This window comes from Streptopelia decaocto (genome assembly GCF_964273445.1).
Source record: "Streptopelia decaocto genome assembly, chromosome: 22".
Classification (NCBI taxonomy): Eukaryota; Metazoa; Chordata; class Aves; order Columbiformes; family Columbidae; genus Streptopelia; species Streptopelia decaocto.
In genome coordinates, this window is record NC_138677.1 from 4,873,839 (window position 1) to 4,901,803 (window position 27,965).

General features: G+C 52.6%; 1 protein-coding gene across 2 annotated transcripts; it reads left to right on the plus strand.

Annotated features, from left to right (window-relative positions):
- The first annotated feature begins 736 nt into the window (after positions 1-736).
- Positions 737-23,660, plus strand: CDK12 (cyclin dependent kinase 12). Of its 2 annotated transcripts, none has more exons than XM_082070704.1 (14): positions 737-1,802; positions 5,923-6,807; positions 9,904-10,080; positions 10,577-10,716; positions 10,913-11,083; positions 11,472-11,661; positions 12,282-12,338; positions 12,855-12,956; positions 14,056-14,133; positions 14,593-14,709; positions 15,260-15,391; positions 16,144-16,358; positions 18,192-18,641; positions 20,921-23,660. In XM_082070704.1, exons 1-14 carry the CDS (start codon positions 751-753, stop codon positions 21,613-21,615), a joined length of 4,461 nt encoding a protein of 1,486 aa, XP_081926830.1. In that variant the 5' UTR covers positions 737-750; the 3' UTR covers positions 21,616-23,660. The 2 variants fall into 2 exon arrangements, with proteins under 2 accessions (XP_081926830.1, XP_081926831.1); XM_082070705.1 differs by lacking the exon at positions 20,921-23,660 and adding an exon at positions 19,447-19,900.
- Positions 23,661-27,965: the final 4,305 nt, after the last annotated feature.

Below are 27,965 nucleotides of genomic sequence, written 5' to 3' on the forward strand. Positions count from 1 at the left end.
CATAGAGATTTGTGGCGGGGCGTTGGGGGGCCGGGACCGGCGCTGTCCCCGCCTGGCGCCCCAATAAAGTTTCACTGAGAAGCCGGGCGAGCGCGTCATCGGGCGGCGCGCGCGCGGAGGCGGCCCCGGCTCTCGCGAGAAGAGGAGAGAGAACGCGCGCGCGCGCATCCCCCCCCCCGCAACCGGAGGTCTCGCGGGATCGGCGGGGCGGCCGCTGGGGCAGAGGGCGGTGGCGGCGGCTCTCGCGAGAAGAGAGCGGGTCTCGCGAGAATTGGCGGGTGCTTTCCCCCCCCGTCCCCCCCGGTGGACGCGGAGCCGTTTCGCTTTGGGAAGTGAGCGGGGGGCGGCGGGGCCGGGCCGGGGGGCGGCGGCCGCTGGGGCTGCTGGCTGCGGGACCCGCGCGGGGCCCGGCGCTCAGGTGCTGGGGAGCGATCGTGGGCCCAGGCCCCGCCTTCCCGGGGCGCCTCCGCGGCGGCGCTGCCCTCCGGGCCTGGGCCCCTCGGATGAGGCGGTGAGGCCGGTGCCCTTCCCCCTTCCCTCTCCGGTTCTTCCCCCGCTCCTTCCGCCCTCCCCGGCGCGCTCCCTGCCCCGTTCCCCATGTAGGAGGGGGCGCTGGCGCCAGGGAGGGCTCAGGCCGGGGTGAATGGTGCGAGGAGCGGGCGCTGAGGAAGTTTGAAGTTTGGGGAGGGGGGGTTTTGGAGGAACTATTTTCCCCCCCACCTCCCCTCTCTCGAGCACAGTGGAGGAGGAATGCCAAACCCGGAGAGACATGGGGGCAAGAAGGACGGGGGCGGCGGGGGGTCCTCGCAGCACGCGCCTGGCAGCGGGAGCTCCAACAGCAAGGAGAGGCACCGACCGGGCTCCCGGCACAAGCGCCACAAGTCCAGGCACTCCAAGGAGTCGCCGCTGGCAGCCCAGGAGACGGCGGCGCCCTTGGGCGCGGTGATCAAGCCGCTGGTGGAGTACGACGACATCAGTTCGGACTCGGATACCTTCTCGGATGATGTGGCCCTCAAGCTGGACAGGAGGGAGAACGAGGAGAGGAAAGCGGACAGGAGCGAGAGGATGCAGAAGCACCGGCACCACCAACACAAGCGCATTCGGGAACTGATGAAAAGCAAACAGGCGGAAAAGGAGAGGAAGTTAGAAAAGAGCCTGGAGGCATCTAGCAGGTCCGGGTCCACCAAGGAGAGGATATCGGGATCCTCCAAGAGACTCCTTGAAAGTGAGGAGCACCCCAAGTCACTGTCTTCGAAGAGCAGCAACAAGGAGTCCCGGTCGGCCAAGGCGCACAAGGAGAAATCCAGGAAGGATCGGGAGCTCAAGTCCAGCCACAAAGAGCGCAGTAAAAGCCATAGGAAAAGGGACGCTCCAAAAAGTTACAAAACGATTGACAGCCCAAAGCGGAAATCCAGGAGCCCCCACAGAAAATGGTCTGACAGCCCTAAGTTGGATGACAGCCCCTCAGGAGCCTCCTACATCCAGGAGTACGATCTCAGCCCTCCCCGCTCTCACACCTCCAGTAATTACGATCCCTATAGGAAGAGCCCCGGCGGCTCCTCGCGCCGCCCGTCCATCAGCCCACCCTACAAGGAGCCGGCGGCCTACCAGTCCAACACGCGCTCGCCCAGCCCGTACAGCCGGCGCCAAAGGTCCATCAGCCCCTACAACCGGAGACGCTCCTCCAGCTACGAGCGAGGCAGCGGGTCGTACAGCGGGAGGTCGCCCAGCCCTTACAGCCGCCGGCGCTCCAGCAGCCCTTTCGCTGCGAAACGCTCCGTGAGCCGGAGCCCCATCGCCAGGTGGGTGCTCTCTGTGTTGGCTGGGGGTGGATGGGGTGTCTCAGGGCAGGGGTTGAACCCTTTCCTCGTCTCGGTGGCCTCGCTTGGCTGCAGAGTGATACACGTGGTATCGCTTGGGTCACATTTGTGGCGCTTCCCTTTTAAAATGGTGCTGGACGCTTTGGAAAACACCTCCCTGGCTGGCGGTTCACAGCGTCCATGTTGGCTCTTAGCAGAGAGGCCTCGGGCTGAACCAGCTCCTGGGATTAAATTACACCCACCTCTGGAGGTGGCCCGGGCTGTGCTCTGAAGGGAGATGGGGCCGTCCAGCTCCTGCTGCGGGATCTCACGTGCTTCCCTGGGGAAAAGTTCAGCCAGGGAGAATGTTTTCACCTATTTCTGTAAGTCTGTGTCTGTTTACTGCGTGTGCAAACTCGATCGTGCTTTTCAGGAGGGTGCCTTGTGTTGGGTGTATTTTGCTCTTTCTGAACTGACCTGTCTCCTCTCTCTCCTTGGACTAGAGGTGACCACAGGTAAACTCCATCTTTCCAGCCTAAACTTTCTTTTCTTAGTACCAGAGTTTCTTGCTTCCGTTCTGAAACTGGGACATTCTGGAAAGACAAGTAGGAACCAGCTGTATTTTGGCTTAACTGTAATTTTCTCTTTTTTTTTTTTTTTTTAATTTAGTCAGTAACCTTGCTACAGAAGGAAACTATTTGAAGTTAGTGCCAATTCTGTGTTTTAGTTAATTACTCATCCTGTTACATGCACAAATGCATAATCTAATGTAGATTCTTTTCTAGCTTCAGCATATGTTAAGTGAGTTTCCAGTTGTCACCATGGGTGCTGTGAAGCTTTGGTTGTAGCTCCATGGCAATTAAGATGTGACCTGGAATGTGATGGCTATAGAAACGCTGTGTGGTGTGGTCAGCAGTTCCCAAAGTACTTCTGGAATTCAGCTTTTGTTACTGGAGCTCTTCTCTTAACTTTAGGAATCGTGTCTTCCATAGTGGTCCTGAAGTCATGAATGCTGCTGTCCTTGCTGGGAGAGGTGTCGTGGTTTTAGCACCCTGGAAGCTGTTATGTAAAATCTACCCTGCTGAGATTTTGCAGAGTGAAATTCCCTTCAGGCTGTTTCTCCTCTGCCCTGTTTTCTCTGTGTATACCTGCGAGGCTCTGAGGAACAGTCCTTGATGTCTTTCTTCCTTCCCTCAATCCTTCTTGCCCTGTAATACATGTTATTGGCTAATACTTTTGAGTAAGGAAATAGTAGCAGAAAGTGTATGTCTACTTCATGATATAACTGTGTGTTATGGCACCTGTTAAATGTCCATGCTCAGCCCTAACCAGGGAGAACCCATGTGGAAACCAGAGGTGGTAAATAGAGGCATTTTTCCCCCCAGGTGACTCCACTTCCCAGGGAACCTGAAGTTTACTCTTTGTGTAAATGGCCTGTTGCTTCTGACTTGAGAAACCAAGCAGTTGTATTTTTCTGATGTTAATGATGGGAGCAACTTTGAAGCACTTTGTGCTGCTTCCCTGAACTTACGTACCCGCCTAAGAAACTTTTTCAGGGCATCTTTGTCTTGCTGACAAAATGCTGGACCCCAAACCAAAATAGATTCCAAAGGTTACTGACTGTTTACACTCAGCTTGTACTGACTTTTTCTTTTGAATCTCTGACTTCAATTGATAACCTACTGCTCTTCTCTCTTTTCTGGGCAGATAATTACTGTGAAATATTCTTTTAAAGCAGAACAAAACCCACGGATTACGCCTTCAGAAAACATCCGCCTGAAGTCATTCTAGTAAAGGGCCAGAGGGGATTTAATGTGTTTTCCATATATTAGGCAAATTGTAAGTTGTAATTCATCTGTTGGTTTTGGTTTGTTGACATCACAGCCCGTCGGTGTGAGTTCAGTCAAACGGCCGCTCTGGAAGCTGCAGGTGATGGTGGTTTTGGGACTCACCTGTTTTTGGGACTCACCTGTGGGACAGGTGGGCTGAGTTTCCCCACAGCCTCACCAGATCAGCTGCGGCGCATCCGCTGCAGATGAAGCTGGAAACAGAGGCAGCTGATTCTGCACCTGAGAAGTGGGGAGCGACTGCGTGGTTTCTGCAATGGGCTCCTGCAGAGGGGCAAGAAGAGCTTGGGAGAGAATAGTCATCTTTAACTGGCACACTCAGGCGGTGGCTTAAATCCTCCAGCGGAGGTAACGCAGGCTTTTCTGGGACACTGAATTATCCTCACTGACTGGCAACGTGGGTTTTATTTTTAATGCATTCTGTGTTTTCTTTAATCTCCACGTCCCAAATACAGCGCTAGGAAAGTGAATCAATGCGCCGCACTGATTGGCGAAAATACAGAATGTTTGCGTTTCAAATGGCTGTACAAGACAACTCACTTTCAGTTTGGGAGGAAATGAGGATGATTTGGTCAGCAAGGAGCGTAACGTGTTTTGCCATTCCTTGTAGCAACTGTTGCAGCTGAAACTAGAAGCAGGAATTCCTGAGTTCTTTGGTTTGCAGGAGGTGGGTCGTGCTCTGTACCAAGTGCAGCACATGCTGGAGTCGCGGCTGCTGTTGTGTGGATCCTCACCACGGCAAAAGTTCGTCAGGCATTCATAAATAAGAAGCTCTCTGAGCAATTAGTGTGGGGCGCACGGTCATGCTCCCCAGATACTGCTTTGCACTTTATTCTGTTGTGGCTTGGAGCAGGTAAAATGTTTTAATGTCTGAAGATGTTCTAGGAGTTCGTGTAGCAGATAATATGGAAGTATTTAGATGTGAAACTCCTTCCTCGCGCGTTACCTTTCCCTTGTTTGTGTCCGCGCGTGTCTTTGGTGGCTGCGTTTCTAATGTAGCGCTATGAAAAATAAGGTAAAATTGCACTTTTGGAGAAGTTTGCTTTATATCGGATCCGCCAAGCGCTCTTGTTGAGAATTCAGTTGAATTGGAATAACTGGTGGGGGATAATTATGAGAGACAGGGAGCAGGAATCTGAGTATCTTAAACAGTCTCTCCTGAAAGAATTGTAATGGGGAATGCCAACCCCAAAACTATTTGTGGCTGCAATAAGCTGCACGCTGCAGGATTCGTTAGGAACAGTGTGTTGGAAGAGGAAGATAGTTGAGTGGCTTCAGATGACACAATGTTTTCCTCCTTCTGGTTGTATATTTATTTTGCAAGTCTAAAGGTAAGGGCTGCCTACAGCCTTGGTGTTCTCTGACCACTGTTAGCACGAGGTTTGGCGTTGTGCGTACGAACCCATCAGCGTCCACCACGCGTACAGTGAACTGAGCAAAATCCTGGTGCCCCTTGAAGTGCAGGGAACAGTTTGATCTTCTCGGTTGTTTCGACGTGGACACTGGAAGTACCAGTTTCCAGTTCCAGGTTCTTTTCTATCTTGTTTGCACATCAGTCTCCGGTGAGCTCGTGGTTACGGTGTGTTCCCTGATGATGTGTTTCCTGCCTTGCTTGTTGTTTGGATCACAACACCGGTTTTCAGTGGTATTTTATTTCTGTGTATATACCCAATTTAGAGCCCATTTATTGCAGATGAAGACTGAGACCCTCTGGACGTACCTCAAACAGAATTAAAACTCTTGGTTTTTTCTTTCTTTTTCCTTCTCCTGAATCACAATATGCAAATTGGAGTTCTGATGATAGTAAAAGAACCAGGGGGAGGAATGAGCTTGAAGCGAGCTGTTTCCTGAGGCGGCGTTCCCGTGAGGGCACTCATATTTTATCCGTTGTTTCCTTTAAAGTTGTACATAATTACCGTGAAAGATCCGTAAACTGCCAGCTTGTCCTCTCCACTGAAGTCTCCTGTTTGGTGCGTGTACGTGTGATCTCGTCTTTACCTTGGGGCTTTTCCCATCTTGATCTTTCACTTCTGTTTTAACAGCGCGGTTGTGGCGGCGGTGCTGACATTGGGAGGCCGGCTGGTGACCTGCTGCTTTAGTCAATAAAACTCCTTTCAGTAGCTTTAGCCTCTCCTGGCAGGTGTTACGGACTCTCTGAACTTAGTTGGCGAATAATAGACTCGACTTATTTTCAAAGGGAGCTGTTGATGTTGGTGAGTAGCTCAGAGGCTGAGAGATGCTTCGTTTCATTTATCTCCTCCCCGCTCTCTCCGCAGGAAATCTGTGAAGTCCCGGAGCCGAAGTCCTGCCTATTCAAGACACTCATCATCTCACAGTAAAAAGCAGAGGTCTGGCTCGCGCAGTCGCCATTCCAGTATATCCCCCACGAGGCTGCCGCTCAACTCCAGCCTGGGCGCCGAGCTCAGCAGGAAGAAAAAGGAACGAGCGGCGGCGGCGGCGGCTGCAGCCAAGGTGGATGGAAAGGAGGCGAAGGGCTCACCCGTTTTCCTGTCCCGAAAGGAGAACAGCTTAGCTGACCTCAAGGAGCCTGGAACAGAACCTAAAAAGGTCATCAAAACTGTTAAATCTGAAAAATCTTCTTCAGATACGGAATTAGTTAATTTACTGTATACGAATGCAGAGACTAAAGCCCCTGCAGAGACAACGAAACCCAAGGCAGAGGAGAACTCTGAGAGGAAACATCCTGTTCCAGTTAGAGAATCCAAACAGCCGGGAACAAAAGACTTGAAGCCTGCGGCGGTGGTAGAGGACCTCCTGTCTCCAAAAGAGCCGGACACGGCAGAGAAGGAGATTCCACCCCCGCTACCCTCAATAAAATCACCTCCTCCGCCTCTGCCGACAACCACGCCGCCGCCTCCGACTCCGCCGCTGCCGCCTTTGCCTCCGTCACCCGCTGTCCCGCCTTTGCCGCCGTCCCAGCTGCCCCCCGTTCAGGTCCCTACTTCAGCCCCAACGTCTTTGCCACCCTCTTCCCACCCAAGGACGTCTACTTTATCCTCTCAGGTGAACTCTCAGTCCTCTGTCCAAGTCGCTACAAAAACACAAGTGTCTGTGACGGCTGCTATCCCGCACCTGAAAACGTCAACGTTGCCTCCGCTTCCGCTCCCCCCTATTTTAGTTGGGGAAGATGACTTGGATAGGTAAGGTCACACCAGAGCACCCTGATTGCGGTTGAAAGCAAAACGTTGAAATAAACAGATTCTTTTGGTTAGTTTGACAGTTGTTAGAGTGCCCTGAAGACTGTGCCGCTGGTATAAATGTGTTGTTGCACGGCCATACCCGGGTTTGGCCCTGTCAGGTTTATGTGGAGAGTTTTGACCTGTGCAGGTAGGTCCATCTTATCTTGGTGACAGAGAGAGGTTTGGCTGCTGGCTTAACCCTGGTTAGTGAAGGTTTCACGTGGCTCTTGGTTTATATTTATTAGAGCAATGAAACATGGATCCAGAATTGTGCGCCCCTCTGCAGCCCGTGCACAGGCCTATTTTGAAATTACTTGTTTGTTTAATTCCTCTAAAACTTGTACTTAAGTAACAGGAAAGAGTTTAACAGTTCCAACACAAGGACACAAACCAGAGCTATTTCTGTTCCTAATTCATCAAACATGCGGGCCTTGCCCACGTGTATGAAATGGCATTGGTTTAGCTTAAGTATTGTCGTAATTACTGAATAATTAATACAGTCCTTATTGCTGAAGAAGTAGGTTTTTTTTCCTGCTTGATCTGCTTAACCTGTAGTTCCATAACAACTTCTGTGTCTTTCCAACCATGGCTAAAGATGTACTGGGTACCCCATTGGTTAGTAAAGCATGTTTTTTAATGAATAGTGTGGTGCACAGTAGTTATGACTTGATATAATTACCCTGTGCTTTAAGTGATCACAATATGTTACGTATTCTGATATATTTAATTGATTTCATGGCTTATCCAGGTATTGATGTACATTAGGGTAACGTTGTCGCTGTGATCAACACAAAATTAGGCTTGTGCATGTTCATGTTGCCCTTCCCAAGCTGTGTAATGTTCAGCAAGTATCTATTTAGTTTGGATGTATCCGTGATGAGCAGCAGTTTAACAGTTTGCAGACCTTTCCCAACTCAAATGCTGCTCTAAGCAAGATTCTGCTGCGTGTTCCTTTCTTTCCAAACACACAAATTGTGCTGCAAACACTGTATGTTATTTTTTTAGGTGCTCACACCTAGAGCTCTTTCTGTACCACCCAGGTGTGGCTTGGTGTTGTAGAAGTGTGTTTTATCTCTGCCATCACCATAAACTTAGGAGTGTGGGTGATAACACAGCTGGTTGCTAAGCTTAGGACCTGGATTTACGGTGACTTTTTCCCAGTGAATGGATGGGAAGTCCCACTTTGTTCTGCTGGGTCTAGTGGCGATTGCACATGGCACTGATGGTCAGGAGCAAGTGGTACAAACTCTCCACGTGTCCAGTGTTGTGCTCAGAAGTCGCACAGCTCCTGTAGGTTCCTGGCAACGTCTGGTCAGCTCTTCCCAGCGCTAATATCATTGAAAACACAGACCTGAATGATCGCATTCCTGCTGGTTTAGTGGAGGGGAAGTTTCTAGGAGTCTTTGTTAGGCTGTTGGTGTTGGCACTACTTAATTTTGATGCTTGGGCAGGTCTGAGGGGTCTTGGCTTTCGCGCTCTGAAAGAAATGCCTGGTGAAATACCCAAATGTTCTAGGGGTGGCTGAAGTGACCGTAACCTCGTAGTGCTAGTGGTGACGTGCACATGGATTAACTGAGCGGCTGTAGGTAACTAAGCCCCAATAACCGTGTGTCAGCAAGAACAGGGAAACTACTTGGTGAAAGGGAGAGAAGGGACGTCCGGGAAGGCTGGTTGAACACACACCTGAACAGAGGAGGCGGCTTTTGTGGGTCTGAAAAAAGGCTGAATCTTTTTGACAGGGTCAAAGGGCCCAAGCTTAGCATTTACTATTAGATATTTAAGTCCTATCAGGAGCATATTAATTGCCAATTAAAAATGGATTACACAGTGTCAGATCAACAACTGCTTTTTTTGTTGCTGTTTGTTCCATCTGTAAGAACTGGATGCTAGTGTTTCCAATACTCGTATGAAAGCTGTAAAAAAGCAAAACCTCGTTAATCTGCTCCGTTGAAACCAAGTCTCTTATCTCCTATGTGTGGGTGCAGGCCTGGCTGTCTAGATCCCGCTTAGAAGAACCTCATCGGCAGCTTAATGTGGATTCTGCCTTGGGGAAATGACCTGGCTGGGTGTTATTCTGTGCACTAAGGATTTTCAGTTAAAGGGGGTGAAATTCAGCCCATGCAGCTCTCTGATTTCTAGTATTTCCAGGATATTTACTGTTAGTACTTTCCTCTGGAGGTCTAGGCTGGTGTGACCTGCGATTAGGTGACTTCTTAGCAGTGGGAAAAGCTTGTTCCCCCATCTTTTACAGAAAGCAACAGAGCTTGGTGCCACAATAATGCCCTCCTTCATCTTCCTCCTTTCTTAACTATATTTCAGCAGAGATTTTCATGCAGATTAGGCAGCATCTAATAAAAAAATTGGGAAAATGACCTACTTCCATCAGTTCATTTATGCAGAGTTCACTTTGAAGTGTCAGCCCCGGTGACGCTGACAAACAGCGAAGCTGCTGCTGCTGCCCTAAAAATGAACCGCGGAAGGTCGGTTGGAGCTCTTCATGGTTTTCTTTTCCTGGTGAAGTGGAGGTTTGTGTGGAGAATTCATGACTGTTCAGACCTCGGGGTTCTCCCTGCTGCGTATGTGAGAAAATAGGTTCTGCTTATGAGACTCTTGCCAGTTTAAACCGAACTGTGGATGCCGTTGGTTACTTATGTAGAGAGATTTAATTCTGGGTTCGTATTTCTGGTGGTCCTTAACAAGTCATGAATTTAATTTCTTTATGATAAATGGACCATATAGAGGAAGTAAGGGGTGGAAAGCGGCTGATAACCCGAACAGGAAACTCTCCAACTACTGATTTGGGCAAATGTAGCAAGTTCTCATTGCAGAGAGCTGGGTGTTTATTTGAAGACAGCGTGTTCAACTCTAACACTTTTCTCTCCTGTTGTATTATTACAAAATTTAAGGCTGCTTTGTTATTTACTTGGCTGTGCTAATTTTGGCCCGTGGGTTCCTAACTTTACATTCTCAATGTCCTACATCAAGTCACTGTTTGTTTGTTTGTCGCTTTGACTGTGAAGTCTGACTTCTGTGTTGTATTAACTTTTCGGAGTTTAGTCCAAAAGAGATTCTTCCTCCAAAACCTGTGAAGAAAGACAGAGAGCAGAGACCACGACACTTACTCACGGACCTCCCGCTCCCCCCAGAGCTCCCTGGGGGGGACCCGTCTCCTCCCGACTCCCCGGAACCAAAGGCAGCCACACCACCTCAGCAACCCTTCAAAAAGAGACCAAAGTAAGGCCGCCTTCTTTTCTATTGGCTTTTCTGTTTCTTCACACAGAGGTCAGTTTAGGTTTCCAAAGCTTTAAGTCTTAGTCTCTATATCACGGGGACGGTGCTGTTGAAAGTGCTGTCATTTTGGGAATTAAATCTATCAGCTGCTTTTCCAGCAGCCCCCACACCATTTATTGGATGGGGAGATCACTTAACATGCACCTATAAATCTTTAGCCAGACGTAGTTCAGTTGTATTTAAATTCTCTTGTCCCCAGGCTCATCTTCATTGAAGGAAGTGAAATATGGAGAAAACAAGATCCTATTTCTGTTTTTTTTTTTTTTGTTATGGTATATTAACTGTTTCCTGTGGGTTGTTTCATATGTGGACCACTCATCCATTTGAGAATGAACAGCGTTTTTAGGGCACAGCTTAGCAGGGTGGAAGGGGCGCTTGTTTGCGGGGTGGCGGGTGAGGAGCAGCGCTCGGGTGTCCAACAGTCCCTTCCCTCTTCCAGAATCTGTTGTCCTCGCTATGGGGAAAGGAGACAGACGGAAAGCGACTGGGGGAAGCGTTGCGTGGACAAGTTTGATATTATCGGGATTATTGGAGAAGGGACGTACGGGCAGGTGTACAAAGCCAAGGACAAGGATACAGGTGAGGATGCCTTCAGATCCCGATAACTCCCAACAGAGCAGCGTAACAGAGATGAGTAGGGTGGCAACTAAAGCTGGCTCTGCTGTTTCTTGGTGGGTGTTGGCTGCAAATAGCTGCTTTCAGCTTCCCCCTGGAAACCTGTGGAGCCGTTAGCAGTGATTTATGCAGAGGCTTTGACGCTGCCTTCTTCTGGCAGGTGAATTGGTAGCTCTCAAGAAGGTGCGACTGGACAACGAGAAGGAAGGTTTCCCCATCACGGCCATCCGGGAGATCAAAATCCTTCGGCAGCTGATCCACCGCAGCGTCGTTAACATGAAGGAAATTGTCACGGACAAACAAGATGCACTGGACTTCAAGAAGGACAAAGGTAGCGTTTGCTGCAGGGTGTGGTTTCCATTAGCCAAAGAGGTGATGCAACTCCATTTGTTTATCCTTTAATGTAAAACCAAAAGTCTAAACTCTGGTGTAGATTTTCCTTTCTGGCATTCCTCCCTGATGCACAGTTCAGCAAGTTTGGCAGCTGGATTTGGCCTTGAATCAAAGGAGAGATTCCAGTTAGGAGCAGTTGTCATGCTGCTGGGGAGAGGTGGACACAGGCTTAAAAGAATGCGCTACATTTGTTCCCGTGGAGTCAGAAAAGAACAGATTTAGGGAAAAAAAACACAAAAAAGAAGTTTCAACACTTGAATCTGCTTTAATTCTTTCTTTTCCTTGGTATCTCTTGTCTTAAATCACTCTTTTCTTTATTACACCAGGTGCCTTTTACCTTGTGTTTGAGTACATGGACCATGACCTAATGGGGCTGCTAGAATCCGGCTTGGTACATTTCTCAGAGGACCATATCAAGTCTTTCATGAAACAGTTAATGGAGGGGCTGGATTATTGTCACAAGAAGAATTTCCTTCATCGAGACATTAAATGCTCCAACATCTTATTGAACAACAGGTAACTTGCTCTTGGGAGCAGTGTCTCTGCGTCAGACCTTCTGCTCAGCCTTTTGCAGCTCCTCACGCTGAACTTTCTTGTTGACTTGAAGTAAATGGGTCTCTGTGTACACTTGGTCTCCATGGTATTTTGGCAAAAATACTGTTTATTGGAGGTGCTTGTGTGCAGAGAAACCGTTGACGGTTAAGGTAGGAGGCAGCGGTTCTCCATGAACACTCTTCTCTAGATAGCAATGTTCAGCAGTAACGTAGTTCATCACAGAATACATAACAATTATTCATTTGCTGTTAATTCTCAAATCTTCAGCTGGATACCCACAAGAAACATTGAGTCTGTGAGAATAATACTGTGCATAATTGCATCCACGTGTCTGGATACCTATCTAAACATTTTCTCTGGGACATTGGCCTGTTGGGAAGGGTTTGTGGTAGAGACAAGACTGAATTATTGCCTTTTTGTTTGTTTCTTAGAAGCGTTAAATAGGGTTCAAAAGATTAAGACGGGCATATCCAAAAGTAATTACTGCAAACATTGTTTTGATAGCGTTTCCTCACCTCCTAGTGCTCGCGGGGTGTGATTCCAGCTGGGATTAAAAACAAGGACTGGTTTTTGTCTTTCAGTGGGCAAATCAAGCTTGCAGATTTTGGACTCGCCCGACTCTACAGCTCAGAGGAGAGGTGAGAGACATGGGGTGGGGGGTGAGCCGCTTGCTGCTTAATATCCACGTAGTCCCTTCTCTTGGAAGTCTTGGCATTGCCTGAGAAATGATTTCCAGTGTAAGTGATATAAGGCAGCTCCAGCTGTAGGAAAAATATACTCATGGCTGGTATTACTAGCTCTTAATTAGACAAACCAACTAATAAGGAACTGAAGCACCTCTGCTTGCCAAGGGCCACGTTTTGCGCTGAGATCAGTCACTAGTCGGTCGTTGCAGCTTGCTGCTGTCATTTGTAGGTCAGGATTTTTTGGTCTTGCTACCTACAACGTACTGGCTTGTGCACACAAGCAGACTTGTAGTGTCTGTGGTATCTCAGCAGCTTTATTTACATCAGGCAGGTGCTGTGGGAGTCCAGGTGCTCGAAAGCCCACTGCTTCTACTTATGTGCCTAACTGCAGTTTGGAAGTCAAGATTACAGTTCGTAAAGGGTTTTGTGGTCCTTGTCCTCAGTTTATATTTGTGTTTTGCATTGCAGCCGTCCATACACAAATAAAGTCATTACATTATGGTATCGACCTCCAGAGTTGCTGCTAGGCGAGGAGCGTTACACGCCGGCCATAGATGTGTGGAGCTGTGGGTAAGCGTCTCTTTTTGACCCCTTTGGGCTGTGAACATCAGCACGTGAACACAGTAGTTGTGAGCTGTGCTCACTGTTTAAAAACTAAACCAACCAGCCTTCGATAACAATGTATGACTGAAATCAAAAGGGGTGACAAGCTTAGTGCTGGTCATGGTTTTAGTGACCTGATAGAGAGTTGGTCTGTAACTTCTTCAAATTGCTGTCCTTGTCACCTAATTTTTTCAGCTGAATCTAGGAAACATTTTAAAGCAGAGATTTCAGGTTTGTTAGTGTAGGGAGCCCTGTGAACAGGAGTCTGGGCAGTTCAGCCACAAAGTTGGGAGCTTTTCCAAGCGATCCAGAACAGAATCTCAAGGATTCAGCGTTCAGAAATGGGAGCAGATTTCCCAAAACACGTTTCCCATTGTGATATTCACAGGTAAACTTTCAGCAGAGCTTAGTATGCAAGCACCAAAGGTTTTGACGAGTCAGACCCTGCTAATTACTTCTGGAAACTCCAGCTGTGGGGTCCAGTTGCTGTTCAGCGTCCTGTTCCAAGTGAGGAGCCCAGTTCAGCAGACAGGTGCCTATATCACCCCACAGTTATTTTTGGCACCGATTGCCATTCCTGTCAGAGCACTTTGGGGAGATGTTAAGGCCTGAATGAGTCAGAGTTGTCCGTTCCCTTCCAGCTGTATAAATGTTGGGTGTGCGTACAAGGCGATGTCCTGGCTGTAACAAGCAGTAACCCACAGAATAATTTGGGCCAGCAGATATCTCAGTAAAGCTGAAAAGATAAATGGGCTGAATATGGAGGAAAATGAGAAGCCTGGCTGCCTTTTATTTATTGTCATACTATTGACACGTCCTCCTTTCCCCACAAAGAGTTAAAGCGTGAAGCCTGTGACACGTTAACCAGCCAACTAGTGAACGTTATTTCCCAGCTGCGTAGGATTGGTGACTCTGTACACATAGGTTAGTTTGTCAGTTCTCAACTACAAGCCCTGATGCAAATAACTCTCCTCAGGCAAAGCTGCTTCTGAACAGAAATGCTGCGGTGTTCAAACAGTTGTCCCAAGGGTTTGCTGTCGTGACCTCTTGCTTTTCCTCTTTCCAGCTGTATCCTCGGGGAACTGTTTACAAAGAAGCCTATTTTTCAAGCCAATCTGGAACTGGCTCAGCTTGAATTAATCAGGTAAAGCATTGCACATGCATGCCTATGAGAAGAGGTGCTGCAGAAACTGCTCGTGCACACAGCCTGTGTGTTAGGAGAGCCCTCTTTCTCTAATCTGCCTGCAAAACAGGACCAGTGAATGACTGGAACCGCAAATGCGAATAGTTAGGTGGGTAGGTGTCCATACCTACTACCAAATCTGTGGCTGGTAATGTATGTGCCCTCAAGTAAACGTTGTTGTTAGCTGAGTGCAAAAATCGTGAACCTAAATTATGTCTCACACTGAAAATTAATCATATTGGATGGTTTACAAGCTCAAGGTAAAGCATTTTTCCTCCTTTTTTAACCTGGGGGTTATCTGATCTTTGTTGGAGTGTGCCCAGACCTAGGTTATTGCTACAGTAAGTTGCTTTGAAAGGAAGTGTTTTCACTGGGGTTGGTGACTCTTCTGCTGATCATCCTCTGCTTTCCTGTCCTCAGCCGGCTCTGCGGGAGCCCCTGTCCAGCGGTGTGGCCGGACGTCATCAAGTTGCCCTATTTCAACACTATGAAACCGAAGAAGCAATACCGAAGGCGCCTGCGCGAGGAGTTCTCCTTGTGAGTTTTGTGGTGTGGGGGGTTATGGCCTTTGTGTTGCGTCGTGCGATTCATCTGCCATCCTTTGGCTCCAGTTTACCCAGCAGGACCAAGCAGCGCTTCTCCCACCTGGGGAAGGCTGGAGTGGGGTCACTGTCCCCTTTTTCAATATCTGATCTGCCAAGGGTGCCTTCTGGAGGGGCTCTCTGCCTCTGCACACTTGACACACGTGTGTGTCTATGTCCTCTGCAGCTGGAAAGCGCGCTTGGCAGAGCGACATCCTCGTGGCGCCGAGGTTGTCTGACCCCAGAGACGTGCTCTCTGCGCGGAGAGTGTCATTGTGTGATAATCTTGTGGGCTTTGTAGCAGAAGTGCTCTTTGTAAATGGCAAAAATCAAACTGAAAGCATCACAGCTGATGCTGGTTCTGATGTCTTTGAGCTGCCGCATCACTCAGTAACCAATTCAGAGAGCGTGGGTTTCTCTCAGGCCCGGGGTGTCTTTCGGAAAGTGTATTTCTCCCCTCCTTCAGAACAGCCCCGTCGCTCAGCGCTGTTTTTGACTCTTTGCAGCATTCCTTCGTCTGCCCTCGACCTGCTGGACCACATGCTGACGCTGGACCCCGGCAAGCGCTGCACGGCGGAGCAGGCGCTGCAGAGCGACTTCCTTAGGGACGTTGACCTCAGCAAAATGGCACCTCCAGAGTAAGTTCCAACCGGCATCCCCCGCCACAGCGAGCTCTGCTAATGAGCTTTGGGAAGGAGCCACTGGCTTGGCCGTGGGTCTTTTTCCTTTTCAGTCAGAATTAGGTTATTATTTCTGGGTTATTTTCTCAACCCTGCCCTTGCGTTTTGTCAAACAACTGAGCAAATAGCTCTCCCTATGCTGTTTTCTACTACCCAATAACAGGCTGGTTTTATAAAGCTTGGTTTAATGTTTGTAAGGTGCTCTAAAACTCTGGAAGATATGTGAGAGTAACACATCCTCTGTGCAAGGAGGACTGGCCAGGCCTCATTTACACTGCTTGTTAATTGACTAGAAGACATCAGCAATGTCACACTGCAGCTCTTTTCTCCCGCTCCAATCGAGCAGGTTACAAAACTCTGCCCTGGTTCCTTTGCGTGCAAGTACAGCAGTAGGTTTTGAGAATCCTGTTTCCTTCAGATAACCACTGAAGGCAGCTGCTTTCTTCGAGCACCGGGCTCTCAAAGCTTGGCGGGCTTGTCTGCATTGCAGCTGACCCAGTCCGTTTAGGGCCGAGATCCCAGTGCAAATTAAATGATTCACATGATTGCGCTGCCTTTTCCAGTTCTAGGACTTGCCCCTTCCTGGTTTAATAGTACGGTTGCAGTCACAGGAACATACGTGCTTCCCTTATGGCGCTTTCTGTGGGTTTTTTTGAGGAATAAATGAGTTTTCTTGCTGTGTTTCTTACCTGTGAAGTGTTCTCTTCCAGCCTCCCGCACTGGCAGGATTGCCACGAGCTGTGGAGCAAGAAACGCCGACGGCAGCGGCAAAGCGGGATCGCAGTGGAGGAGCCACCGTTATCAAAAGTTTCTCGGAAAGAAACTACCTCTGTTACGAGCACAGACACTGTCAAAAACAACAGCAGTCCTGTGCCCCCACAGCCTGCCCAGCTCAAAGCGGAGTCTGGCGCTGGAGATGCAGTAGGTCAGTGTCTGCTCTGCCCTGGGAAAGGCTCCTCCTGATCTCTCATCTCCCTGCTCTGGGTGCGGGTTGTGTCTGGTTCTTTCAGCTCTATTTCTACAGAAAGAGCATTCCAGAATCTTCCTATCCTGGTTTTTATTTTTCTGGCTACAGAGCGTCCTCAGAAGTCACTCGCTGACCTGACTGTGAATTTGTTCTGCGAGTCACATTATTGGTTCTGAAGCACGATTTCACAGAGAATAATGAAAGGAATCATTGAGTCACTTAGACCAGCAAAGTAGCAGATCATAGGCTGGAAGGTATAGCTGTGTAAAGGGTATGCACATGAGCTGAAATTTCATCTTGTTGATCAAATTTATGAAGAGTAGTCATGGGATGTAACAGACTAGTGACTGGTGGGCAAAAGTGTATCGCACATTGCAGAAAAGGTCACTTGGTCATGAAGACCTGCAGGACCAGGACTTGTGCGCTGCTTCCAAAACTGTGACCAGCTCTCTGGTGTCTAGAAAATAGTTGGAGCGGGAGGTATTTTGGATACAAAGCCTTGTAAAAACCCAGAGAGGGGCTAAAGCTTCCTTTGTGTCACGTGTTGTGCTGACAAGTAACGGGGAAGACAGTTCTTGCTCTGGGGAATGCACAATCCATGTGTTCAGTGAAACATGGCAGGTGGACAAAAGGTGGTGGTTGGATTAACAAACAGCTGAGAAAAGCAAGTGTCACATTCTTAGTTACCAACCAGCAAGAGGAGCTTAGTTGTAAGCGTCTATAACCAAACCTTTGCACCCTTCTTCCCAAGCAGTTTGACTTGCAGAGTCAGTGTCAGCGTGCAGGGACGCTCTTGTCCCTTGTCCCTCGGGAGGCTCCGCTCCAGCGCAGTGCAGAGGGAGGCAATGGCACTCAGGGCTGTATTTTAGACTAACCTGGATACTTGCAGGTCAGGACAGAGTCCTCTGTGATCCCAGCCCAACTTTGAGCGAGGAATTGCCTTCTGCTTGACCCAATTTCTTCTGCTGCGTCAGCGGAACACACCCTGCCCTCGTCCCAAACAGCAGCTCCGCTCCATCCCGGGAAACCTGCGTTCCAGTGCAGTGATTTTGATCCGTGGAGCGATGCAGAGGCTGTGGGAGGGGCTGAGCTGCTGGCAGACTCGCTGCTCGGGTTGCTGGGATGGGGGCTGAGCATTCCCATCCTCATCACAACGTCCTTGGACTTGCTGCTGTAGCTGGTGGGGTCCTTGGCCACTGGTCTGATTCTTGGGATGCCCTTGGTTAGCTAATGGAGGAACGGGGAGGTTTATCATGGGATCATTTTGGTTGGAAGAGACCTCCAAGATCAAATCCAACCGTTCCCCCACCCCCGGCACTGCCCCATGTCCTGAGAACCTCATGTCCGTCTGTCCAACCCTCCAGGGATGGTGACTCCAGCACTGCCCTGGGCAGCCTGTTCCAATGCCCCACAGCCCTTTGGGGAAGAAATAGTTCCCCAGATCCAACCTCAACTCCCCTGAGCTGATTTGACGTGTGTGCAGTTGTGGTGGTGGGTCTGAGGGGCAGCGAGCAGCTTTGCTCCGGTTAGCGGCGCAGCGCGTGCAGTGTGCGCGCGGTGCCACGGGGTGCTGCTGCAGTGCCGCTCAGCCCAGCACAGGCTGGAGAGGGCAAGCTGACCGCGGAAATCGGAGCAAACTATCCTGGAATCCTCCTCCTGGAGCCTCCGTGCCTTCCCCCAGCCGGGGACATGGAGAAAAAGCATTCATTGGTATGTACAGTACAATAACAAACTGATGTGATGTAGCTTTGTCTAACCTCCCTGCGATGCTTTTTCTTGTCTTTTCTCCAGGCCTTGGAGAAATCACCCAGCAGCTAAATCAGAGCGAACTGGCCGTTTTACTGAACTTGCTGCAGAGCCAGACCGATCTGAGCGTCACGCAGATGGCCCAGCTGCTGAACGTGCACTCGAACCCCGAGATGCAGCAGCAGCTGGAGGCTCTCAACCAGTCCATCACCGCGCTGACCGAAGCCACCGCGCAGCAGCACGAGGCTCCGCCGGCGGCCCCCGCGGAGGAAGCCATAGAAGAGCCGCCCGCCGAGGCGCAGCTACCGGAGGAGCAGGCGACTCCAGACTCGGCCGGCGCTCAGGGAGACATGCAGAACGTGCTGGCCGTTCTGCTGAGCCAGCTCATGAAGAGCCAGGAACCCGTCCTGACGCTGGACGAAAGCAACGGGGAGAAGAGCAGCGAGCAGCGGGGGCCGAGGAAAACCCCGACGGTGCACCCGGAGGAAAGCGCAGGTAAATAAACACGACCTTTGTGCAGCCACGCATTTGTTGGAGCGATTAAATTATTCCGGGTGAACGGCTCTAGTGTCGCTGCAGCCAGGAGGGACCCAGACGTTGAAATGTTGTGGAGGGGGGGGAGGAAGGTGCTGGACTGTGGTCAAATCTCAGATTTCAAGGCTGAGAAAGACACTGACGCGCTCCCTGCGGTAAGTGCTGGGCTGCTCGGGAGGTTTTAACAACGGCAAAAAGCCAAAACACAAAAATACTGCTCCGCTTCACATCTCCAAAGCATCTAAAATTAGTGCTCCACCGTGAATATGTCAGTGAAGATTAAAGGGTTGATTTTTTCACAACAAATTCAAACTTGAAGGGTCAGTTCTTCCCTAATACCCCCAGCAATCAGTTCACACATTCAGGGGCTTTTTTTTACACAGGACGTTGGATCTCTGCAGATTTTCCCATCTTATCATTTGTCCAAACTCCTTTTTGTGCCCTTTCAAACAAGCGCAGGGATGATTTTCAAGATGGTGAGACGTGAAATACTGCAGAGTGCTGAAGGGAGGGACGGTGGCAGTTGTGTACATGAAATAATCCCATGCACGCTGTGCCTGGTCATATGTAGGGTTGACTTTTATGAGTCCTGAAATTCAGCGCTTTGGAAGCTGAGCCCAAAGGGCTGGTTCTTGTAGAGCGAGTCAGGCGTTTCACAGCCCCCGTTGCACCCGGGAACTCGTGGATTTCCTCTGCAAAGGTGAGTGTAAATGTCTCCAGCTCTTTTGTTTCTGTTGATTTCTTTTCTTTTCTTTGAATTTATTAGCGACAGCCTGTGACGACCTCACCAAATTCTAGAAGCGCCTCCTGAGTTTGTCTCAGACTCTCCGGGGAGCCTCTTTTGGCCCGATACCCAACTCCTCTGCAATGTAGCTGAACGTGCCGTGTTCTCGTGCCTTCAACACACCCGCCCACCACGAGCCACTTGTGATCGTGCTTTTATTTTATTTTTATTTTATTTTTATTTTTGCCCTAGTACTGGAAGATAACTAGGTTATTGTAGAGCAGATTCAATTAATTAACATTGTTCTCTGTTTATTTTAAATGATATATGCTGTCCCCAAATCAGCTTGGCTTTAAAGATTACCTGAAGATTGTTTTTTTTTTTTTCTGGATTTAAATACAATCTAGTTTTCAAGTTGGACTGACTGATACGGGTGGAGGGGTGGTCCTGGAAGACTACTGGTTTTCACAATAAAGTTTGACCTTTTTAATAACCAGTTTTGCACATGATTTGAGGATCTGATTCCGACGAGGTGTTCGTCAGCGCCAGTAATGACTTTAATGGCAGCGTAGCCGGTCCCGTGGTGGGTGAGGAGGAGGCAGCTCAGGTGTGTTGCTCTGCAGGAGTCAGGACGGGTTTTGTGGGTGAAATCGGCACGTGAGGCAGCGGGAGCAGGTTTGGGAACCTGCGGCCTCCCCATTGTCACCTCCAGCGCTGTCATTGTCACCTCCAGCTATCGGGGTGGGGGGGGGGGACAGAGCTCTGCTCTCACCCTTCCCACTGCATAACCAGGCTGCTTTGTCCCTCCTGCTGCCCCCAAACCAAAAATACCCATGAGCAGGAGCGTGGGGGGGTGTTGAGGCTGCGTTCTGGCTCGGAGGGCTCCTTCTGAAGCGGAACTTGGTCACTTCAGGTCTGATTTTTGGGGAGATTTGGGGAAAAGGGAGGGGGGACAAAATGATCTTTTTCTTATGCTTCAGGACAGCGTACATAGTGTGCAAAATATTTGTGGATTGAGGTTGTTTTGGACTGTACACTGGGAATTCACTTGTCAAAAGGTCACAGAGCAGGGCTGGCTGTGGTTAAGAAGCGGAGGGGACACAAGGGGGTGTCACCCGCTCCCTTTGGTGTCGTGGCCGCAGTCGGGTGCGCTTTGGGGCGGGTTCGGGGTTTTTCTGAAGCGATCCATCCACGCGGAGCCGGGTACGGAGCAGTGGGCGCGGGGAGACGTTGTTTTTGGGGACACATGTGGCTCCACATCTGTCTCCCGCTCAGCGTCCCCCTTTGATCCCGGAGCAGGAACTCCCTCTGCGCTGTGTTGGGACAGCGGGGCGATGGGGGAAAACGTTAACTAATGTGCATTGAGCTCACTTTTAAACCTCTCCAGCGCATCCTAGAGAGCAGACTGGGCAGGCTGGTTTCGTGTGGGTTTTGTGGCTGTTTTTCATATAAATGCATTGCTATCTGCTCGCGGGATGTTTTAAGACGGTCTTTAAAAGCAGTAACCCTTCCACAGCATGTCCTCCTCGCATTGTCCCACCAGAGAAGAGACCCCCCGAGCCCCCGGGACCTCCGCCGCCTGCTCCGCTGTCCGAAGGCGACGTGTCCAGCGCGGCGCCGGAGCTGCCCCCGGCCGTCACCGCCGCCTTGCTCCAGCTCTTTTCTCAGCAAGAAGCGGATCCGCTCGCCCAGGAGCACCAAACCTCCTCCCGACCCTCGGACTACGGCCGCTCCCGCCCCTCCAGGACTTACAGCGCCGAGGGCTCCGAGGGGGGATTCGCCGCCGAGGAGCTGAATTTGGGTCAGACGCTGCTCGAACCCTCTGGCCAAGCTCTGGGGAAGGGCAGGACCTTCTTGGGCTCCGTGAGCCACCTCGGCGAGACCAGCAGTTACCAGGGCACGGGATCAGTCCAGTTTCCAGGGGACCAGGACCTGCGCTTCGCCAGAGTCCCCGTCCACTCGGTCGGCCAATCCTTCCCGAAAACCGAGGGGAGCGGCGGCGGCAACAACAACAGCAACGCGCTGGTGCATCCGGAGGCCAAAATTCAGACTTACGGTGAACTGGGAGCGGGAGGCGCCGGTTCCAGCGGGGCAGGGACTGGGCACAACTGGGGCGCCCCCACCCAGGCGGCTTCTTCATACGGGAAGACGTTCCGAGGGCCCGGCCGGGTGCCCCCGCGGGGGGGACGGGGCAGGGGGGTCCCCTATTGAGCCGCTCCCCGCTTTAGCAACATGACTTTATTCTTTTTGGCCAGGGCGAGGTCTCATCTGCATTTCAGCCGCTGCAAAGCCCCCCCTTGTTATTCCTCGCTCTGCTCCCCGCGAGCACCCCGGGATTTACCCCACTCGGGGCGTCTCGCTGGGTTTAAACCTCTTGCGCTTGGTTAGCGACAAATTAAAGAGAAATAGAATAAACCCACCGCTACCGGTGGGGGGATTTCTGCCCTGAGCCAGGGGTGAATTGCTTAAGGAATGAAACGAACCCAAGCAAGAATACTTATATATATATCTCTCACAAGGTGGGCGCTGGTGCTTCTGAGTGTTCAGGGAGGGCTGGGGAGAGTCTCCTCCCAAAGCAATTTGTTGTTTTGTTGTTTTTCCTCAATCCCCTTTCAAAAATTCAATACAATATGGGGATATGTTGATGCCTGGATGGGGCATCCTGGCTCTGAGCCCCAGGATGGACTCGATTTACCCAAAAATCGCTTCTTTCCATAAAGCATCAGCCTCGCCCGCTGTGTCTGTCCTGCCCTGGCAGCTCCGGGTCCCTTTTGGTGAAAAACTCATCAAATTGGCTTTTCTGGAGGGTCTCTGGGTTCCCCAGAACTTTGCAGTGAGAATCATCTTTGATTTGGAATCATCTTTTATTTGGGAAAATCAATTTTTGGTGGGGAGGTGCCACCAGGTAGGAGCATCTTTGTCCCCGCTGTCCCCTCGGAGGCGTCACCAGGTGTTAATGTATCATTTCTATAAGCATATATATATTTTTGTTGTTGTCAAGGAAGTATTTAGGCTTCATTTCCTCCTCCCGCAGAACATTGCGATGTTGTCCGTTTCGATGAGGCTTAAAAAGAGACGAATAAAGCAAAGGTACATATTTATGAGCTTTTCTGTTGTTGTTCTGAGTAGGACTTTCCTATGGAAAACAGACGGTTCTTTTAATTTTAGAGACGGCTGTTGTGGAGCGTTAAACGGGTGGGAGTCGGGGGGCCCAGAGACCTTCTTGTTACTAACAGGCTTTGATTTCTTTTTATACAGAGAGATAAATGTAAAGGGAAATAAACCCACAAGAATAAATACGCACCCGGATAGGTGCTGCTTCTCTAGCTGGGGAAACCTGCCTTACACAGCCGGACCCGCAGCTCTGCCGCGGGGGAACGGGGGGAGACAGAAGAAATACATATATATGTATAATATATATGTGGTGCTGGTGATGTGCGAGCGTTGAGTCAGCACCGAGGGGCGACACCATTTGCAAATTCCAAGAGTAAATTTGTTGGGTTTGGTTTGATTTTTAAATTATCACCAATTCACGCCTGATGTGCATTTAAGTTCAATAGGACACCGAGTGCAGTAAATGAACCCGTTGTCTCCCCAGGGGGTGATTTCGATACCTTTGCTCCCCCCCCTGGGGGCTGTTTCTCCATCACCCATTGATTTTGGTGCTGAGGATCCCATTGGGGGGCTCCTGTCCGTCTGTCCCCCTCACGCACAGGACAGACGGCCCGAACTTCTGTCCGTGCTCTGGGGCGGCACCTGCGGGGTCCCCTTGTCACCGTCTCCCCCTCCCATCCCGGTGCCCCCCCCAGGAGCTTTGGGCAGCGACCAGTTGCTCCATCTCCATCTTAACTGGTCCCAGCAAGAGGCTTCAATCTCAAAGGGAACACACGGGGCTTCCCCCACCGCCTTTTTTTTTCCTTTAAATTGGATTTTTCAAAGGGTTTCTATACAAAGAACACAAAGGGGGAAACCTGATGGTGTTAAGGGATTGAAATTGTGGTTCAGGTTGCGGCTCCCCCTCCTTCCCCCCCGGTTTGGGGTTCGGTGCCGACGTCAGAGAAGCGGCTGCTCGGCCCCACCATGAACCCCCCCCGCTTCCCTTTTCAGGCTGAACGCGCCTTTTTTTTGTTGTTTCCTTTCGGTTGTACCTTTGTCTCTGTACAGATATTTTGTAATATATTAAATTTGTTTCTTTTCAGTTTATAAAAATGGAAAAAAGCGGAGATTGGAAAATTAAACTATTTCCTGTTACGGTATGGCCTTTTCCTCCCTTGCGCTGAGTTCTCGCGCCGCTCGCCGTCGCCTTTACCGATTAACACGGTAACTGCGTTTTCCTTTAAGCAGCCTTTTATTTCCCCTTGTCCTGCCCTCCCCGGTGCCGGTAAATGAGCTCGGACACCAACGCCGGGTTTGGCATCGCCAGCCCCTCGCCCTGCGGGGCTGCAGCCCCTAAATTCATCTCTAATTGCAGAGATTGTCCCCATGGGCTCTGGAGGGGACCCTGGGGAACAGATTCATTGTGGCCGCCCCCTCGCTCGGTTGTTCTAGCGACCCGGGGTGGGGGCTGCGGTTCCCGCTCCGGGGTGTCCCCATGCGACGGGGGGTCCCCCCGCCATGGGCACAGCCGCCCTCTCCGCTTCCATCCCCGTCTTCCTCGCTCTCCTCTCGCCTGGTTTAGCAGCGCTGACACGTCTTAAAATACATCCCTGTGCAGATGGCGGGGGGGGCGGCGCCGGCCTCGCCGTTTTCCTCCGCCGGCGCGATCGGGAGCGAACCCGCGGCAGCCGAACCGGCCCCGCTCCCGGTTATAGCGGGTGACGGGGGGACCGTCCGCCCTTGCGGTCCCTGCACCCCCAGGAGCCACCGGCGGCTCCGCAGCATCGCATGAGGGACCCCAGGTGACAGGAGGGACCCCCAGGTGACACGACACCCACCCCAGGCTCCGTCGCATCCCACCACGTGCGCACAAACCCCCTTGGTGACAGTGACTGTCCCCATATGGCCCCCGCCTCATCCCCCCCATCCCGCCCCAAGCAGGGCGCTTTATTCATCTAGTTTTCAATTCAATTTCATTTTCCTTCCTAACGATTTAATTTTAAATTTCAACTTTATTTCAAATTTTCGATTTATTTTTAATTGCGACTTGCTTTTAATTTTACATTTTAATGTATTTTTTGCTTACTATTTTCTCCTTTGCCGTGAACTCCGCCGGCAGCAGCTGCCGTGCCAAATGGCGGCGTGGGGGGGCATCGCCGCGCCAACCCCACCGTAAATCTCCACCGTCCCCCCATTGGGATGACCCACGGCAGGACCCACGCGTGTTCGCGGTCACGCGTGTCCCCGTGTCCCAGGTGCGCGCACACGCGTGTCCCCGGGGCGCCAGTCACCAGGTGTCACTCTCGGCACGGCCACCGCCACCCACCGCGTCCCCATCCTCCTCCTCCGCTATATTTGTCCTTCCAGCTGCTCCGGCTGTCGGCACCAAAGGGTTTTTTCTCTTGTAATTTAGACGTTTCCTTCCAAAAAGCCGTTAACACCTTTTCCGCGACACTTGGAGGTGGGGAAAGAAATAATAAAAGGGTTGAAAAGGATGCAAACGGGGGATAAAACCACCCAAACCAACGTGGGGGTGTTGGGGGCGGGAGGATGGACGGGGTGTTGGGGTTGGATTTTGGGGGGTTTGGGTTGGATTTTGGGGCTGCAGGTTGTTCTCCATCCCACGCCATCCGGAACTTTCCATCCCGTGGGACGGAGACGCCACGCGGGGACGTGTTCCGAGGACACCGGTGGCGTTTTGGGTGGCGTCACCCCGCCGCGCGGTGACACGGGATGGATGGGTTTGCCGAGTGTGCGTGGGTGGGGGGTTCATCGAAGGGCCCTGTCCCCATTCCGGGGGACGCAGAGCGGGGTGACGCGGTCCCTGTGTCACACGGTCGCTGTGTCACACGGGGCCACCCGCCCCCCGCACCGGCAGCTTGATTAAAAAGGCGGCGCGGGCGGCGCGGCGCAGCTGGTGCCTCCTGCCAGCACCCCGAGCGGAAAGAGCGCCCGAGATTAACGTCTCCAATTAGCGCCAAAGCGACGCCGCCGCAGCCCGGGGGGTTCCCCAGCCCCCCCGTACCCCCCGGTGCCACCTCCCGGGGACGCTGCAGCTCCAACCCGTGTCCCCATGTCCCTGCGTTGAGTCGGTGGCTGTGCCACCTTGCGTTTTGGAGATGTTCCTCGTGTCACCACCAGTGTGGTCCCCCCCACCCCATTGCACCGCAGCCCCCCGGGGACACCGGCAGGCACCTGTGTGGGGACAGGACACCCAGGTGACAACGGGGACAACAGGGCTTGGCACCGCACCCCAACCGCAGCGCCCTCCCCACCGGCACAGCTGAGCCGAGCCGGGGGGGGGGCGGGCCTGCGCCTGCACGTTTTCACCTGCCATTTAATTGGATGTATTTTTAATTAATGGTGCCGCCGGGACCAACATGAGACAACACGATCTCTGAATAGGGGCAGGGGAGGACTTGGGGCCGGCGGGAGGATTGGGCCGCCGGGTGCTCTTACCCGCCAAACGCCGCCATCAATCACCCCCTACTTTTCGGCTCTGGACTTTTGGCTGGGGCTCAAGGCGCCGCGGCCGCCCCCCCCGCTGCCTCCTGGTGCATCACATGTGCAATTTGGCGGGGGGGTCACTGGCAAACCCCGCTCCGAATCTACTGCCAGTTCCTCTTGTCGGGACCCCCCAGGTCAGGGTGGGGACATGGTGGGTCCTGGACCCCATCGCAGCCCCCAGCGCCGTCCCATGCAGCAGCCGCTCTGCCCGCACACCGCAACGTGTCCCCCCTCGCTTTGTTCCGCCCAGCGCAGGGAGGGGGGGACACATCTGGTTCAGGCACGTCCCCCCCCACTCACACACCTTCTGGCGCAGCCCCGGGGGGGCCGGGCCAGGCGGCGGGGCCGGGGCAGCTGCCCAGCCCTGCGAGGGGCCGGGGGGGTTCGCCCGTGGCAGGTGCTGCGGCGCAATGTAGGGCAGACATTAATATTTAGTGGCGCTGGGGGGGCCGCGCCGGGGTGACGGCACAGCTGCCTCCTGCGCTGGAATGCGAGCGGCCGCCTGCGGGGACGGCACCACCACCGGACCCGCGGCCACCGCGGCCACCGGACCCACGGACACCGCGGCCACCGGACCCGCGGCCACCGCAGCCACCGGACCCGTGGCCACCGCGGCCACCGGACCCACGGACACCGCAGCCACCGGACCCATGGCCACCGCAGCCACCGGACCCGCTGCCACCGCGGCCCCGGCCACCTCCTGCTGCCCCTCGAAGCCGCTGGGCACATGTCGGGGGACGTGAAGGTCCCGGCGGGGCTCCCAACCCAGCTGTGCTGGCTCCCTGGTGCTTGGGCCACCGGTGATGATGGCACCGCTGTGTCAGGGCGATGGGGACAGCTGGTGGCACATGGCAGGTGACACATCACACCTGGGGAGTGGCTGCCACGTGCTGGCTTTGGCGTTTTGTGGGGAAACGTGGCATCGCCAGACCCCGGCCCTTTGCCGCGTGGTGACAGGTGACAGCGGCGATGACCAGACGTGTGGGACCCTTTTGTTCTGGCATCCCGGGATGCGCCGCCGGAGCAGATGCCGGCCCGGCTGTGGGATGACGGGTCCTAGGGATGGACCCTCGCCATGGTGGGACTGTCACCATGGCTGGAATGTCACCATGGCTGGACCATCACCACGGCCGGACCATCACCCCATGGCCGCCCCCGGCCCCGGCCCGGCCGGGTTGGGTTTATTAGCGTGATTCCGGCATTGTGATGCAGAGAGAGTCGGAGCACCAGCTGCTCCTGCCCGGGTGTTTATTGTTACCCAGAGACAGCCCCTGGCTCCCGCCCAGCTCCCCCCACCCCGACCCCGCACCATGCAAAATTTATAGCGCGCCGGGTCCCGCGTTAACTCTGTGTCTCCCGCGCCGGGGGAACCGGGGGTGCTGGGCTCTGGGGGTGCTGGGGTTTGGGGGTGCCGCGATGCGCTGTGCCGAGCCGTGCAGAACCATGCCGTGCTGTGCCATACTACACCATTCTGTGCCATGCCCAGCCGTGCTGTGCTGTGCCATGCCGAGCCGTGCCATACCGTGCCAGCCGGGGCCCCAGCCCGGCAGCACCGCAGCCCCTGGGGAGTCTGTATCCATGGCACGGCTAATCCCCCCCGGGCAGGGCGCCAGCCCCCCCCGGTGCCCACCTGCTGCCCGGCCTGGCTACCGGAGAAACCGTGGCCCCGGCCGCCTCTCGCCGGGCGGTGCCACCGCAGCCCCCCGGTCGGGGGGTCACCACTTTGTCCCGGGGTGCGGTTTGGTGGCAGAGGGGCCAAGGCCGGGGGTGTGTTGGGTGCTGAGGGGCCGCGGGGGCTCTGCTGGGTGGGCTGGGGAGGGGGGCTCACCCTGTCACCCGCCTGCTGCCCCGTGTCCCCCGCTGTGTCCCCCGTGGCGTGACGCGGCACGGCGCGGCGTGGGGGTGTCACCACTGAGAGCGGGAACCAGCCGGTGGCGACCCCCACCATTGCCGGTCCC